Raw genomic sequence first — 17,310 nt, 5'->3', positions numbered from 1 at the left:
ACGCGTCTCTAGAGATGGCACTCCAGAAAAAGCCAGAGCCCTCTCCTCTCTACCAGCACCAGATGCGCGCGCACTCTCGCTCCACTCTCTCGCCGCGTTGGCCCTTTCCCCTCTTCGCCGCGCGCCATTCCTCCGTGCTCCGCGCGATCTGCTTTCTTGCGGGACGCTGGTCGTGAGTTCGAATCTCACGTCGCTGTCACGTTGCCCCCTCCTTAGGGCTGCTCGTCCCGGGCAGTCCCTTGGTAGGCTGCTGATCGGTCCAGATGCACTACCATCATCTTCCCTCGAGGTTGTCGCTGTATGCGGTACACCACGTCGTTGATCCGGGTCACCACGCGGTATGGTCCATCCCAGGCACGCTGCAGCTTTGGTGATTTCCCTTTGGTCCTGGTAGGTCGATACAGCCACACCAGAGTCGCCCTCCTGGAATCCTGCAGAGTTGGCTAATCTGTCGTAGCGCACCTTCATCCTGTCGCTGGCCATCTTGAGGTGCTCTCTGGCCAGTTGGTGAATTCCATTCAACTTCTCGGTGAGTTCTACCACATAGTCAGTCGCTGGCTGGTCGGTGCTGGGTGGCGTGCCAAACAGCAGATCACAGGGCAGGCGCAGCTCTCTCCCGAAGACCATGTTTGCCGGTGTCATCCCTGTTGTATCGTGGACCGAAGCTCTGTAGGCCAAGAGGAACAGTGGGACTCTGGCATCCCAGTCTCGTTGATGGTTGGACACCACCTTCCGCAGATGCTCTTCCAAGGTTTTGATGTAGCGTTCCACCATACCATCGGACTGTGGGTGGAGGGGAGTGGTCCTGGTTTTATGCACCCCCAGACGCTCGAACAATTCTCCCATCAGGTTGGATTCGAAGTTGCGCCCCTGATCGCTATGCAATTCCCGGGGCACCCCGAATCGGCAGATGAAGTTGTCAAGCAGCGCGTCGGCCACCGTCGAAGCCTCTTGGTTGGGAATCGCGTACACCTCTGGCCATTTTGTGAAGTAATCCATGGCGACTAGCAGGTAGCGGTTCCCGCGATCCGTGACCAGGAACGGTCCAGCAACGTCGATGGCGATCCTCTCAAAAGGAGCTCCCACGTTGTACTGCTCCATGGCTCCCCTGCTGTGGGTCCTTGGTCCGCGACTGGCTGCACAGGTGTCGCATCTTCGGCACCATTGTTCCGTGTCGGTTCTCTGATGCAACCAATAGAACCTCTGCCTTAACTTGTCCAGCGTCCTGTTGGCTCCCAGGTGGCCTCCAGTCACTCCAGCATGAGTCTCCAGCACTTCCTTCACCTTGCTCCTGGGCAGGACAAGTTGTTCTATGCGGGTCCTTCCATCGGCCAACTCCCAAATCCTCTTCAGGATACCGTCCTTGACAGTGAAAGATTCCCACTGGGCCCAGTAGCTCTTGTAAGTGGTGCTACGGTTGGCGATATCGGCCCATACTGGTCTCTGGCCGGACTCCACATCACGCAGTAGCTGTCCAATGTTTGGGTCCTCCAGCTGCTCCCTCCTTATGGCGGCGTTATCCCATCCTGGGCTCGGCTGGGCGGCAATTGCTCGGACTGCGTGGGCGCCATCCCGCTCTTCTACTTTCAGGCAGTGTTTGCAGCCATCCGGGCACGGACGTCGTGACAGGGCATCAGCGTTGGAATGTTTCTTCCCTTGTCGGTGTTCAGAGGTGAAGTTGTACTCCTGCAGACGTTGAACCCAACGGGCGGTCTGCCCCTCCAGATTCTTGAAGCCCAATAGCCAGGTGAGTGCAGAATGGTCTGTCCTCAGATGGAATTCCTGGCCATACAAATATTTGTGGAAGTGCTTCAGGGCTTCCACAATGGCAAGAAGTTCTCTACGCGTCACACAGTAGTTTCTCTCAGCCTTGGATAGTGTTCGGCTGAAGTAGGCAATCACCCTCTCTTGCCCGTCCTGTTCCTGAGAGAGTACTCCGCCGATGCCTACGTTGCTAGCGTCCGTGTCGAGCGTGAACTTCCTTCCAGGGATGGGATATCCCAGTACAGGAGCAGTGCAGAGCGCCTCTTTCAGCGACTGGAAGGATGACTCCGCCTCGTCTGTCCACTGGAATTGTCGTTTCTCCTCGGTCAGCTGGGTTAGAGGCTTAGCGATGTTGGCGTACCCAGCTACGAACCTTCTGTAATAAGTGCAGAGGCCGAGAAAGCGGCGCAGCTCCTGCTTGTCCCTCGGTCTCGGCCATCCTCTGACGGCTTGTAGCTTCTCCGGGTCCGTGGCCACTCCGTTGGTCCCTACTACGTGTCCCAAGTAGTTGACCTTCTTCTGGAATAGATGACATTTCTTCGGGTTCAACTTCAGTCTGGCTTGTCGCAGTCTCTCGAATAATTTCCTCAGGTTCAACAGCTGTTCGCCGAAAGTCTTGCCCACCACGATGACGTCATCAAGGTACAGCAAACATGTGTCGTATGTCAGGCCTCTCATTACGGACTCCATTAGTCTCTGGAATGTAGCCGGAGCGTTGCAGAGGCCGAACGGCATAACGGTGAACTGCCATAGTCCCTGGCCTGTAGAGAATGCCGTTTTCTCCTTGTCCTCAGGATGTAGCGCCACCTGCCAGTATCCTGACTTGAGATCCAACGTCGAGAACCACTCTGCTCCGGCCAGGGTGTCCAAGGTGTCGTCAATTCGTGGAAGCGGAAAGCAGTCCTTCTTAGTGACGTCATTCAGTCTTCTGTAGTCCACGCAGAAACGCAGGTCCCCATTCTTCTTCTTCACCAGCACCACAGGTGATGACCAAGGGCTGTCGGATTCCTCGATGACCCCTCTTGCTTTCATGCCCTCCAGTTGGCTGTCAATCTCCCTCTGTTTAGCTAGAGGGACGCGTCGAGGAGGTTGTCTGATTGGGCGAGCATTTCCGGTGTCGATGCGGTGCTGAACTTTCTCCGTTCTCCCATAGTCGTTTTCAGACAGACTGAATACGTCCTGAAATTCTGTCAGTAGATCGTGGACTTGTCTTCTTTCTCTTTTGCTTAAATTCGCCGGCAATTCTCGAGCCAGCTCTTTCAGTGATGGGTCTAGATCTGGACGTGGTCGGTGACACTCCTCGTTATCTGCTAGAGACGTCACAGACACCACCGGCTCGACGTTACCTAATACAGTTCCACTAGGCACCTACTTGTCCCGATTGGTGACATTCAGGACCCTCACCGGTACCACCTTCTGATTCGAGAGTAGGGATCTGGCCACATAAACCCCATCTATCGGAGTTGTTTGCGAATCGAGGAGCAGGTTTCTCTTAGGTTGTCCGTCCAGTCTTGCCGTCACCACCATCTCGCAGCCTGCCGGGATTGTCACATGATTCTCCAGGGTGAGTCTGCTGGCCATGGGTTGGTCTTCGACGTCCCTCAGGAACACTTCATCCTGACCAAAACGCAGGATACGGCGCCTGACGTCCACCGTTGCATCGAAGATACGCATGGCGTCGAGTCCCAGGATGACGTCTTCAGTGATGTTGGCGACGAACACCCACATCTCCAGTCTCCTCTTTCCAAATGTCAGATCCAGGAAAACCTCCTTTTGGATGGGCAGGTTCTCGCCTGAGGCAGTACGTAGCTCATACCGGCGCAGCGGCGTCCTCCCAGGTAGGCCACGCACGACTTCCGGTCTGGCGATAGTGAGCAACGCCCCGGTGTCTACCAGTACTCTGCATGGGCGGCCTCTTATCCATCCGTCAGCAATCAGCCCATCGTCGCATCTTCTGTTAACCGTCTTCAAGATCAGCCGAGGGGATGGTGATGACGGCGCCGACGTGCCCCTCATCGCATCGGCCCCTTTTAGTTTTCCTGTTTGTGACCAGATCGGTCACAGTCCCTCCTCAGGTGCCCAGGCTCGCCGCAGGACCAGCAGGTAGGCAATCCTCGTCTTCGTCGCTCGGGTGATTTCGGTTGACGCTCCTCGACGTCGGCCGCCGCGACGCTCCTAATCCGGTGCGATGCCGAGACGTTCGCAGTCATCTTGGCTGCCTCCATCCTGAGGGCCGCCGCCAGAGCTGCGTTGATGGTGCGATGCTCTGCTAAGAGTAGCTGTTGTCTTATTTCCGGGTCTCGAACTCCGCTGCCGAAGGTGTAGGCCGCCTCTCCAGCGATGAAATCATTAGGTAGGCCCCTGAGGGCCTTATGGGCAAGTTGTTCCACCGCCATCGCGAATTCTTGCAGGAACTCGCCTGACTGTTGGACCCTCGTTTTTAGTTGGGTCCTAAATGCTGCAGCAAGTTGATGGTCACCATAACGTCCCTCCAGGGCCGCCATTATCTCAGCGGCTGTCCCGTCTTCTGGAACGCTGTGAAGAATCTCCGACGCCTGTCTCTGAAGCGCGGCCAGCAGCTGAGTAGTTTTCTCTGCCGGCGTCCACCCATTGTGCTCTGCGATGGCCTCGAACTGGCGACGGAATATCGCCGAAGACGTCGTACCGTCGAACTTCGGCGTCTTGACGTTGTAATGTCTGGCTGAAGGCGATGGTTCCGCAGGGCCACTATATAGAGTCCTCAACTCTGTGGCCGCTTCTTGCATGGCACGTCGAACCTCCTCGGCAACTATCTGTTTATGTTCTCTAGCCTGGCGATCCACCAACGCGAGGATGTGCTTGTTTTCTTCAGCATGTCGGTCCATCAACGTGAGTATGTGCTTGTTTTCCTCAGCGTGTTTGTCCATCACCTCACTCGTCTGCTCTTGACGACGATCGAGATCGCGGATTTTGCCGTCGAAATGGTCTACATCCTGTCTCAACTCGGCTACTGTCTCGTTTATAGTTGTAAAATTCTGGTTTAGTTTATCCAAATCGGCCTTAAGTTCGTCTTTCACTCCGCTTATGTCACTTTTCATCTCTGTTTTCACTTCACTTATGTCACTTTTCATCTCCGTTTTCACATCGCTTATGTCACTTTTCATCTCCGTTTTCACATCACTTATGTCGTTCTTAACCTCACTGATGTGCCTGTTCATGTCGTTCATGTTATCTTTTACTTCACTGATATCGTTCTTCATTTCTGCTTTTACTGCACTTATGTCGTTTTTCATTTCAGCTTTCATTTCCGCGATGGCTTGCAGGATTTGCTGTAGGTTCTCCATTGTCGATAATGTCCCGATTCTGACACCAGTGTGAATTTTATTAGTAACAACAATGTAATTTATTCGTCACAACAGTAATTCCTTTCTACAATTCACCTTAAACGCTCTCGTCAACAATTGGATCTTCACTCAACACAGTATTCGTTATAGCACTCCACCGACGACAATGACGATTTACTTGGACTATTACGCACAACAATGAACTGTTAATCTTAACTAATATTTACAAAGCACTATTTACAAATCAGAACTACCAGTTCTCAGTTCACAGTTCTTCTATCTCAGTCACTCGAGTTCACAGTATCTCGAACCACAGACCTTCAGAGACAGTTCACTGTACTCGAACTCGGGTCCCTCCAACTGCGGTCCACTGCACTCGAACTCAGGTCCCTCCAACTGCGGTCCACTGCACTCGAACTCAGGCCTTCGGATGCTGACGCAGATGCGGACGCACACTCGAGTCGAACTCCGGTACACAAGACTGGCTTGCTTGCTCTGGCTTTCTCACTGACTGGCTGACTAATCAACTGAAAACTGCTGTCGTTCCTTCGCGTCCGTAATTTATAACCACAGCGACGTAGCCTCGAAGGTTCCACGCGTCTCTAGAGATGGCACTCCAGAAAAAGCCAGAGCCCTCTCCTCTCTACCAGCACCAGATGCGCGCGCACTCTCGCTCCACTCTCTCGCCGCGTTGGCCCTTTCCCCTCTTCGCCGCGCGCCATTCCTCTGTGCTCCGCGCGATCTGCTTTCTTGCGGGACGCTGGTCGTGAGTTCGAATCTCACGTCGCTGTCACAATATTATTTATTACTGCCAGGTTTATAAGAGCAATGTTTTTTCATAATTAACACTGGTCATCATCATCATCGACGCTACAGCCCAATTTGAGCCTCGGCCTCCCTTAGAACTCTCTTCCATGCATCTCTGTCCCTGGCAACCAACCACCATCCTTCAATTCCCACTTTCTTTAGATCCTCTAACACTCCATCCATCCCCGTAACTCATTTACCTTTTTCAAGTCAGGTTGCCAACAATTAATCCGTCCGTTTACTAATTCTTTGGGTTTCATAGCAATAGTTTTTTACAGGGTAGAGTCGCCAACCCTACGCCTAACCTCCCAGCAATCCTGAGGGGACGATGATTTTCTGTCAGGGTTTACTCCCTTAGCTGATAAGTCTCAGTTATAGCGTCAAGGACTCGCTTTGCGCCCTCACATGGCTTAGCGTTACCCAGGGACCATGACATGGACATGCATATGTAGGACTTGGTAGGATTAAATGGCGTTTCTCGAGTAATTAACACTGGTACTACAATATAAATTGTATTATTTTTTTTACTTTTTTTTTTTTATAGAAAAATGGTATTGACTTCCTGAAATATGAAGATCCTGACATATTTTGCATGCAGGAGACAAGATGCTCAGAAAGCAAACTTCCTCCAGAAGCCAAGGTGGAGGGCTACCATACATACTGGGTATCAGGTAAATGCAGTGTATCATTCAGTTAACATAACTGTATCATAATTTCATTATCAACTAGTTGTAAATGTACCATAAATGCTTTTTAGTATAGAAAGAAGCTGATGAACAGTCCATAACATGACATTTGTGATTGAAAAGGTGCATTGTGCTAACAGGGGAACTGTTAATGAGTTCATGTAGGAACCTTTCTTCAAACTGTGTATACTGTGATATGTCCATACCAGATAGGTAAAATACAAAACCAGAGAATTTAATTGGAATGTTGCATTAAAGAAACAACATTGTTTATGTGGAATACATATTCTTTCTCTCACACATGCGAAAATGTATGAAGTGCATTTGTGACAGTAGTGCTAAGTATTTAAAATATCAACGTGTTGACTATATCACATTTCCACTTTCGAATATTATGAAAGAAGTGTGTACATCTGTTCTTATGTCCTTTGGCTGAGTATCGATTTTAGTAGGATTTGATCACTTAGTGAGTGTTGATTTTATTACATTTTTAGGCGAAAAGGAAGGATATGCTGGAGTGGGTCTGTACACCAAAGAAGAACCTATTAAAGTCACTTATGGAATAGGAAACGAGGAGTTCGACACGGAGGGTCGCCTGATCACTGCAGAATATGAGAAATTCTACTTGGTTGCAGCATGTGAGTAATGTATTCCTTTGTGAGCTTGTTTACAGTTCTTAGTTGTGCCACTTTATTCTCTGTAGCAAATTTTTCTTAATTAGGAGCAAAAATAGGCAAATGGTAATGCCCTAAACACTCTCACTATAGTCTAGCATATTGATTTGCTGATATAAACTGAGTGCTTTATTTTGAGTACAGAACTGAATAAAAACAAAATGCTTTCTTCTCTCTTCTTTCATATCTTGTCAGAGCTTAAATCATTCCTTATCTCTTTATCATCATCATATGAATTTTCGAAGAACAGAAACTTTCAGGATTTGTGAACAACAAACCATTTGAAAGAAAACTTGAAACTTTTTGTTATCACGAAGGTTGTATCTTTTATTTTTCTTGCTCCACTGAATGTTTTTTACTATGTATGACAGTGCCTTGGAGAAGAGCATTCAATTAGACATTTAAGCTTTCTTAATTAATCCAGAATTGTGCTGGAGTAATTATGGTAAACAACGAAAAGCTCGAGATAAAATCCAGACTGAACTCTGCCGAGATGAATGTTATGTAAAAAAAAAAAGCAGGCTACAATTAGACAGACTTCAAACAAGATCATGAAATTGCAAGAACTGAATCTAACCCTCATTTTGGAAAAAAATAACATACGAAACGAATTCGATTGAACATGTAAACCAAGTGACTAGATAAAGATTACCAAAATTAATGATGAATCCTCCCCAAATTGCTTAGAAAGTGTAACTTAAATACTGTGTCATGTAAGAACATCCAAAATTATGTAGGCCCTACTCTCCAGACTTTGAAATTCCTAGTATACTTATGTTGGAACATTAATCCAATAATCTGTGTATTATTAAATCCTTTAGATGTTCCTAATGCTGGCCGAGGACTTGTAACTCTACCCAAAAGAATGAAATGGGATCCTGATCTTCGTAATTACTTGAAGGAATTGGACTCCAAGAAACCTGTTATTCTGTGTGGAGACATGAATGTTTCACATCAGGCTATTGGTACGTATTGTACATTGTTACTGTACAAAGAATTCACTGCCCAGTATCTACAGTTACTGTTTTGAGTAATAATTGTTTAATATATACTCAGATCTGGCGAATCCAAAGACAAACACAAAGAATGCAGGCTTCACACAAGAAGAAAGAGATGGAATGACTGCTTTGCTTGAAGAAGGCTTTGTGGACTCCTTCAGACACCTGTACCCTGAGAAAACTGGAGCATACTCATTCTGGACATACATGGGGAATGCACGATCCAGAAATGTAGGCTGGTAAGTTAGGAAATAAAAAACAGAGCTCTGCTTTCATGCCTAAAGATTTAATTTTTGTACTTAATTTACTGAATTACCTGAGTGTGGCTTTTTAACCTTCTGTTAGACAACACCTCTTTCATGTAACTGATTTACTACTGTCAATCTGTAGTAATGTACATAGTTGCATGAAGTTAATTGATTCACAGCCATAGTGGCAAGAGTTAGCATTTTAGCAGTATTATTTTTTCTATACATCATGTGCATACTTAATGCAGTCACCTCTTTCCACCTTCCCTCCCTACCACAAGAAGTCTGATCCGGAATTTCGTAATTCAGTTCTGAAAATAAAGCTGGTGGTAATATTAGCACCATAAACTAACAATACAAAGATTAATTTTCAGTCAATGACTTTACTTTCTATATGTATAAGGTACAAGTCCTTATATTACACAATTTAATACTGTATTCATGTTTTCGTCGGTCATGCCGACATCATCAGATACAACATTTTTATGCTGCAATATCATGCCTAAATAAGAGATGTGCCTCTATGATCAAAAATACAATATATATATTAATAAACATAAAACATAGTAAAAACACTAGTAGAGGCACATGTACTTATTTAGAGATGACATTGCAGCATAAAAACTTGTATCTGATGATGTCAGCATGATCGACGAAAACGTTAATACAGTATTAAATTATGTAATATAAGGACTTGTACCTTACACATATAGAAAGTAAACTCATTGACTGAAAATAAATCTTTGTATTGTATATCATAGATTTTTCTGAAAAATTATTCAAAATGAATTGCAAAACCATAAACTAAGTTTTCCTATTCCACTCAGAGAGCACCATCACATCTGCATTCAGTTCCATGATTCAGCATCCCTTATTAAAACAATAAAGATATTTTTATTCAATTATGAATGAAATAATGATACCATATCATCTGCATATTCCCAAAAATTACTGCTTCGGAGCATAGTTATTTTCTTCCAAAATATTACTTAATCAAATTTTTCGAGTTTTACACTGCCATAGATGCAGAAAAATTCAACTAAAGTGGAAGAGAGGAGGAATAGTCATTTAAAAGGTACACAGTGAAAAATCTCGTTCTTGCAAGGGCCCTTGGGACTCATCTTAACCTTAATGTGAACTCCTATCCTAAAGATCATTTGTCTCACTTTGTTTAAGAGTAATACTGCTCTTATTCAAGTGTGTGTAAAAGAGAAACAATAATTTATCATGTATCATGTTCAACACTCTGAAACCCTTAAATAATATGAAATTTACATGACTTCAAGACATGCACAACTCATTACCGATAACCACAAATTAACTAAGCATTTAAAAATATAGCATGTTTTACCAGTTAGAGTAATTGGTCCTCATGATATGTAAATGATTTGACACAAATTAGGTGAAAGTTAATTAATATATAAAATACTCTCCTTACAGTTCCAGGAGTGAATTTTTTTTTCCCCAAGAAATGACAAACAGAAATGAAACTTACAAGGTTGTGCCTTCAAAACAGTCTCCTTGCACAGCGATGCAATACAGGCTGTAGTTCCAATTGTGTCGAAGATTCTCAAAGCACCTCTTATCATCTCTTCTATAGCGGAGTTAAGTTGCATATAGACAGCTCATCTGATGCCTGTATCATCGAAATGTCTCCCTTTCATGGACTTTTCAGATGGGAGAATAAAAAAAAAATCACAGGGGAACAGGTCTGATGAGTAGGTGGTTTGAGGAAGCATTGTCATCTCTTTTCCTGCCAAAACTTTTGCACCAATAAGGCATCACTGATGAGACTGGTAAAGTTCAAGGTGACAGAGGTGAACATTCATCAGTAATTGCCATAGAACAGGACGTTTAACAATCTGGCTCTGGGGAATGAATTCCTTATACATGATAACCTCGCAACAAAAAAATGCAATCAGCATAATCTTTGTCTTTGATGGCAGGGCCTCTCCACATAGTACTTCTCTGCTAGGTGTGAATTTGCACACAATTTTGTACTGCTTCCCACTTTTTACACACATCTTCAATCTCATTTAGAGCGAGGAGTCCACACCTGTGGAGTAACAGTTAGCGCGTCTAGCCGCGAAACCAGGTGGCCCGGGTTCGATTCCCGGTCGGGGCAAGTTACCTGGTTGAGGTTTTTTCCAGGGTTTTCCCTCAACCCAATATGAGCAAATGCTGGGTAACTTTCGGTGTTGGACTCCAGACTCATTTCACCGGCATTTTCACCTTCATCCCATTCAGACACTAAATAACCTTAGCTGTTGATAAAGCGTCGTAAAATAATCTACTGAAAAATAGAGCGAGGATTTCGTCCGCTCTTTTCTCCTCTTCCTCTTCAGACGAGCAAGTTATGTACAGTATGTCTTGCTGCTTGTATTACAAGACATCGTTCGTTTATCAAACAAAAATGTTTCCTCATTGTTCGCTTGTTTTGCAAAACACTCGCAAACCAAGTTACTCGTAATCAAAGGTTTTACTGTATATGAGTTACTAGAGTATGTGCATACAATTTATCACAGTGGTTCTTAGTTTAAGTTTATAATGTACTAAACTGGATAACAAATACAACTGTAGTCCACACCTGTGGAGTAACGGTCAGCACGTCTGGCCGCGAAACCAGGTGGCCTGGGTTCGAATCCCGGTAGGGGCAAGTTACCTGGTTGAGGTTCTTTCCGGGGTTTTCCTTCAACCCAATACGAGCAAATGCTGGGTAACTTTCGGTGCTGGACCCCGGACTCATTTCACCAGCATTATCACCTTCATATCATTCAGTCGCTAAATAACCTAGATGTTGATACAGCGTCGTAAAATAACCCAATAAAAAAAATACAACTGTAATGCACCTCTGGTGTCACATACATTTCTTGGTGGCTGCTGTATGTTATTTAGACAATTCAGCAGTTGATTGATACTCTACCAATGCAACAGTTGAGCGGTGTCTTCCTTTCATTCCATAAAAACAATGGCATTACTAATAGGGCAGCATTCTCAATGAGAATAATGAAAATCGACTGTTTACTGCATATTAACTAATAAATTGTCTTTTCTAGCACCATTATTTCTTTGATCAAACTTCTGTGTGTTCATATTGTTTTTATTTTTATTTTCAGGCGTTTGGATTACTTCATCATCTCACAAAAATTGATTCCAAATCTATGTGACAACATAATCCGGAGTGAGGTTTATGGGAGTGACCACTGCCCTATTACATTACTTGTTAACATTTAATATGTTACGTTTGTATTTTTTTGTTGTCACTTGTGAATAGTGTTGGGGCTGTAATCATCAAGAAGGTGACAAATATCAAGTATTGTACTAGAAACATGAATATTGTGGACAACACTTTTTATACATTAGCATAAATTACAAAACAAGAAATATTCCATTTTTAAAATAACAAACATAATATACCCCAAGAACACGATATCAGGAAGTTGAATTTTCGGTCGTGCATGTTACCGTAAGGGAAGACTGTGCTAAATGCACAGTAACAGATTGTACTGTCCTAAATAATGTCTCTTCCTTTAAACACATGTACAAGTGTTGTAATTTTATTCTATAATAATTTGTTTTTACCAGGAAAACCATTGTAGTCATTTAAACCATACAGAATGTCTCATTATTTGTGATTAAATACAAACAGAATAAAACTTAATGTGCCAATTGTAAGTAGGATTCAGAATCTCAAATTCCCTTTGACCTAAGCCTGAATAGGCTTTATTGCTCATGTGACATTTTTACACACTTCACATTACTCTCTATCCATAAAGACGTTTAGAACTTATTCATTGCTTCCGTAACCCCTGAGGTTTACTTATTTTTCCTGTAGCACAAAACTTATGGTTTTCTTACATTCAGTACAGATATTTGAAATACGTCGTCGTACTTCTGTCAGTCTAATCTAAACAATATCATTTAGTTTTTATTACATTTATAATTTCTTTTTACACATCATACATTCGTACTTATGTGCAGGTAATTTATTTCTGCTAATTTTGCTCAATTCCTTCGTAGCTATTGTATATCATTAGCAGTTGTATGGCGTCTGACTTAAAGGTTAAATATCTTTTTAATTGTTGTGCAGGATTTATAAAATTATCAAAGAAAGGATTATAGTATATGCCAACATAAGATGGAAAGTCTCCAAAATAAACTGTTATATCTTAGCTACATAACAAACGAGATACAGTAAGTCATTCAATGTGTGTAATATCTTCTTCACAAGTTGCATTTAAAATTGGTCACTCCATGTTTTCCTAGGACATACAGTGATTTTTCGTTCCTCAGACCTATAATTCATTGCTGTTTTGATAGTCATGCTTATTTCAATTGAATCTTGCATATACAGAAGTTCATGTGGAGTGTTCATGCAAGTTACATGTTTCTTCTTTACTTTTAAAAACCAAGTATCTTGAGGTCATACACGTTTTAGATTGGATCAGTGGTGAAAGATGATTATTTCTTTATTTTCGTAACTATTACAATTTCTGAATTATTCCTAATCACAGTAAGAAAAAAATTATATACCGTATTTGCTCGCGTAATTTGCGCACCCTAATTTTTAAGGGATTATTTTGAACTTTATTTTTGCTCCGTGTATTTTGCGCACACATTTTACGTACATATTTTTTTCAGTGTAGTAGGGATTACGTACATATTTTTTTCAGCGTAGTAGGGATTTTCCTTCCCTACAGTCCATCATAGGTCATTCACCAGCAACTGAAGTACCTGCTTCAGAAAGAAACCCCAAAGTCCCGCTACTTTAACAATGCTTGTCCTTGGTAGAGACAAGTTACCGGTATAGAAAATTAGCCCTACCGTAAATACTTGTATTTCAGTTGACTTTCAACACTTGTAATGTGCACTTGTACAGTATTTCAAGATTGGAAAGAAAAATAACAATTACACCGCGTCATATAAATTGAAAGTGATAAGTTTCGCGGAACAGTTTGGCAATTGTGCAGCTCAGAACAGGACCTCTTATTTGAAAAATCTGCATATTTTATGCACCCCAATTTTTCAGTGGCCAAAGTTAATTAAAGAGTGCGCCAAATTACGTGAGCAAATACGGTATGGATTCCTGACGTGTCCATATTGTGCAGTGTTCTGTACATATCATAGATTATTTAGAGTCACATTATTATTATTGTTCCATTTTATCATGATCTTCAGAATCGTCTAGCATTCTATTCTATGCTACAGAGTTAGGAAATAAAATACCAACATTACATCATTTCGAAATGTACTCGTACATAAACTGCTAATTCATTGGTATGGTGAAGTTTCTATCTCATTCTTCTCAATTTTCCATGGCAGGAATTTCTTAATATCATTTTTAGTAGGATACTTGAAAACTATTTATTGGTAATTTTTTCCCACCATATTTAATTGCGTGTACTGTTAATAAAGATGTTTCGGTGCACATTATTCTTTTATGAATTTGTGGTACAGGTATTTCACAGGTTAAATTGGTAAATATTACCTCACTGTCTTTAGTCAGGAAAGGAACAAGCACGAATTGTCATTGCTAATGCTGTAGGGTGATTTTTATACTTGAGTATTATAATTGTGCACTTGTAATTTATATATTTTCTTATTTATCAAGAATTTACATTAGGGTATCAGAAATTACTTTCCGGGCTCAAGAGTATTTGTGTTATCGTGTAACATTTATCTATTGTATTTGCACCTAGTCATCTTCAGAGCCCACCACGGGAAAGAGGATTCTTGGTGATCTACTAGGTATCTTAAGTCCATAACATGTAAGGATAGCTGGGAACAAATCCAGTCACAATGACTCATCTCTTCAGGACATTGAAATTTTTATTGCATATCCCTTATTAGCACATACAAATAAATGAACAGTGTGTACAACTAAAATTCATACATTTGTGTATGTAATGATTATTTTCATTCACACAGTTTTCAGTATCTCATGCTTTTCCATCACAGTACTATTCAGTATTACTCAGAACAATGACTGGTTCACTTTTTTGTCTTCCTGATGATCACTGTCACTCAATTGTCAGAAATCTCTTCCTGCACTATTTGTATCTGTCCTTTGTTATGTATTATTATTAACTGATGCTGGTGGCCAGGCAGCCAGAAAGTAACTGAGAAGCAAGACAGTGACAAAAACCGTTAAAAATACATATATGAAACTGTAACTAGTGTTAGCTGGACTCTCTCACGCGAATATTTTAAATGTTGAATATCGAAACATCTCATATTATGCCACCAGGATGATTTGAAGAAAACAGAAAAATAATACTTCTCCTAATTAGCTTCAACAGTGGAAATAATTTGGCTAATATCTTGAAATTAATTTTCTCTTCATTTTGGAGTCTTTTTCCGAATTTTATATTAATCTTGCTGGTAGTAAGTCACCTTCATACAGGAATATTTATATAGTTATTTTTAGAAAGGCTAGATGATGGGTAGAAGCACATTATTTCTCCGAAATTTTATTGAAGTCTCTGTATCTTTTGTTGTATGTACAAAAGCCATTATATGTATCACCTCTATATTAAAAGTAAATGATCTGACTTCTAGTTGTTCTTTTTGATATTTACAAATGACTTTTATATTTAAGTGCTTTTCAATTGGTGTCAAAATATGTTTAAAGTACTTTTCCTACAAATCCTATTAAATCTTACAAATATATAATTGAAGACAAAGCAGGAAGAATGCTTCTTATCGTGTCTGTGGTGTTGAGATAATTCCAGTATTACGTGGACAGCATTGTTTCCCTTGGCAGTCTACTTCCAAAACAGCTTTTCATACGACTTGGGATTGTTTTTCTTTTTCATGCTAAGCCACCAGATGATAGTATCAGCTCCAATGGACATGAAACATTTTTCCTGCTTCATCTTCAATTGTAAACCACAATGCTTCTCCTTTCAAAATGATAGTTATTGGTATTTTAGTTCTTAATTGTGGACTTAAAATTGTTTAGCTTTAGTTGAATGGTTAATAGTTCAGAACATAACACGGAAACTATGTTCAGGCATGATTTGAATTCTGCTTGGACTTTTTTACGAAGTTCAATTAATTAAAAAATTAAATTATGGTTTATTTAACGATGTAACTGCAGAGGTTATATCAGTGTCGCCGGTGTGCCAGAATTTTGTCCCACAGGAATTCTTTTACATGCCAGTAAGTCTACTGACATGAGTCTGTCGCATTTAAGCACACTTTGCCATCGACCTGGGCCAGGATCGAACCCGAAACCTCGAGCACAGGAGGCCAGTGCTATACCGACTACAATACCCAGGTAGCATTCATTCCATCAATGCAATGAACCACCAGTTGAAGATAATATAAACACAAAAGTTGGGGGAAGAAGAGGGGCCAGAATATTGTAAAAATTTTTCACATTTGAGGCATGTACAATATTTGAAGAAGAATTACAAATTATAGCAATTGTACTTACATATACTATACAATTCTATAAACTGAAAGAACATATTGCAAAGTGATTAAAATTAATAATAGAAGTCGTAGATAACTTCAGAATTAGAACTTACATCCAAACTCATAAGCACAGGAAAGAAACCTAAAATGATAGTGAATATAATCATGTGGTCCTGGGTTCGATCCCTGCATCTCCTTGATTTGTAATTTGTGTTGAGCAAGCCCGTGATCCAGATAACAGAGGTTTTATCCAGGAGCTGCGGTTCCTCTTTGGCATCCCAACTAATCTCCAGCATCATCTCATCTCATTGTGAGTGTAACTTAGACCAGCCTGCTATGGCACACCTTGGGCAATGACTCAGTCGGTAAATTAGTCTACACAACTGGCTTCATATGGGCGAATGACAAACAGTCAAGTATCCGCCATTAGTTTATACACACATCCCCAGAAAAGAGGCACTGTGAAGCCACTCTCTCCATCATTGTTTGTGTTTAGTCAACTGTCCAAAGACAGGTTGAAATCCTGTGACACCAATACGGTATCAGTGGTATCATTTATAAGGCAACTAAACCAGGAAATAATGGGCTAGGGTGACCAGTCCCTTTTCCCCCCCACTCCACTATTTTGGGTTAAAAACTCATTCACTACTTCTCTATTACTAGTAATGAAAACATTTCATTTAGCAGCGATGTTTCTAATTCCAACTAATGTTTTTGGTAGGTGCTACACAACTCTGAGTGATGAACTGTAAAAATCGCTCCTCCAGTATCTTCTCTCCCCTCAACTTACAGAACTGCAGATCCTACTTACAATGCTGCATCAAAAAACCATCAAACGTCTATTGAGAATAATAACGGCAGGCACTCTTCACTCTCCTCTAATTGTGATTGTCAAACACCTGAACAAAACAGCAGTAACAGCAAAATTATTGTGCAGCAACATCAACTCAGCTATGAACAAAGTAAACCTTGCCAACTGCAAAAACTTGTTTTAGGAACAACTCTCAAAATATCATCTGCACATGTATTGTAACATCAATAACTTATCAGAGCCAACATGTCAATGAATGTGTAGTAGCCAAATTCAAGTAGCAGTTAATTTTAGATTCAACAGCCCACGCAAAGTTCATTACATATTCCAGAATGGAATAAATGTAATGCAGCATTGATTGAAAGGAAACTATACATTGACCTCGAGTGTAAATAATCTATTATCTATTACGCGACAATACCAACTTCCTTCACAACGTACTTGAGAATCCTCAAGCCAAGTATTGAAAAATATTAACATGTGTCCAATTTTCAATGAATGTATGGATGTAATGGGTGTACTGTCCTCAACTGCTATTCATGAGATCTGAATTTAAAAACGTGTTATTTTTAGCGACTCC

At 41.8% G+C, this 17,310-nt stretch overlaps 1 protein-coding gene across 2 annotated transcripts in view; it reads left to right on the top strand.

Annotated features, from left to right (window-relative positions):
• The window catches only part of LOC138691151 (DNA repair nuclease APEX1-like), a 29,521-nt gene extending 14,469 nt beyond the window's left edge, over positions 1-15,052 (top strand). For both annotated transcript variants that reach the window (XM_069812901.1, XM_069812900.1), the window contains exons 3-7: positions 6,439-6,565; positions 7,075-7,218; positions 8,076-8,219; positions 8,311-8,491; positions 11,617-15,052. In XM_069812901.1, the coding sequence (XP_069669002.1) occupies positions 6,439-6,565; positions 7,075-7,218; positions 8,076-8,219; positions 8,311-8,491; positions 11,617-11,734 (714 nt within the window). In that variant the 3' untranslated portion in view covers positions 11,735-15,052. The remainder of the gene's footprint in view (positions 1-6,438; positions 6,566-7,074; positions 7,219-8,075; positions 8,220-8,310; positions 8,492-11,616) is intronic.
• Positions 15,053-17,310: the final 2,258 nt, after the last annotated feature.

The sequence above is a fragment of the Periplaneta americana genome, chromosome 16, assembly GCF_040183065.1.
Source record: "Periplaneta americana isolate PAMFEO1 chromosome 16, P.americana_PAMFEO1_priV1, whole genome shotgun sequence".
Classification (NCBI taxonomy): domain Eukaryota; kingdom Metazoa; phylum Arthropoda; class Insecta; order Blattodea; family Blattidae; genus Periplaneta; species Periplaneta americana.
This window is presented reverse-complemented; position numbering and strand designations above follow the sequence as displayed.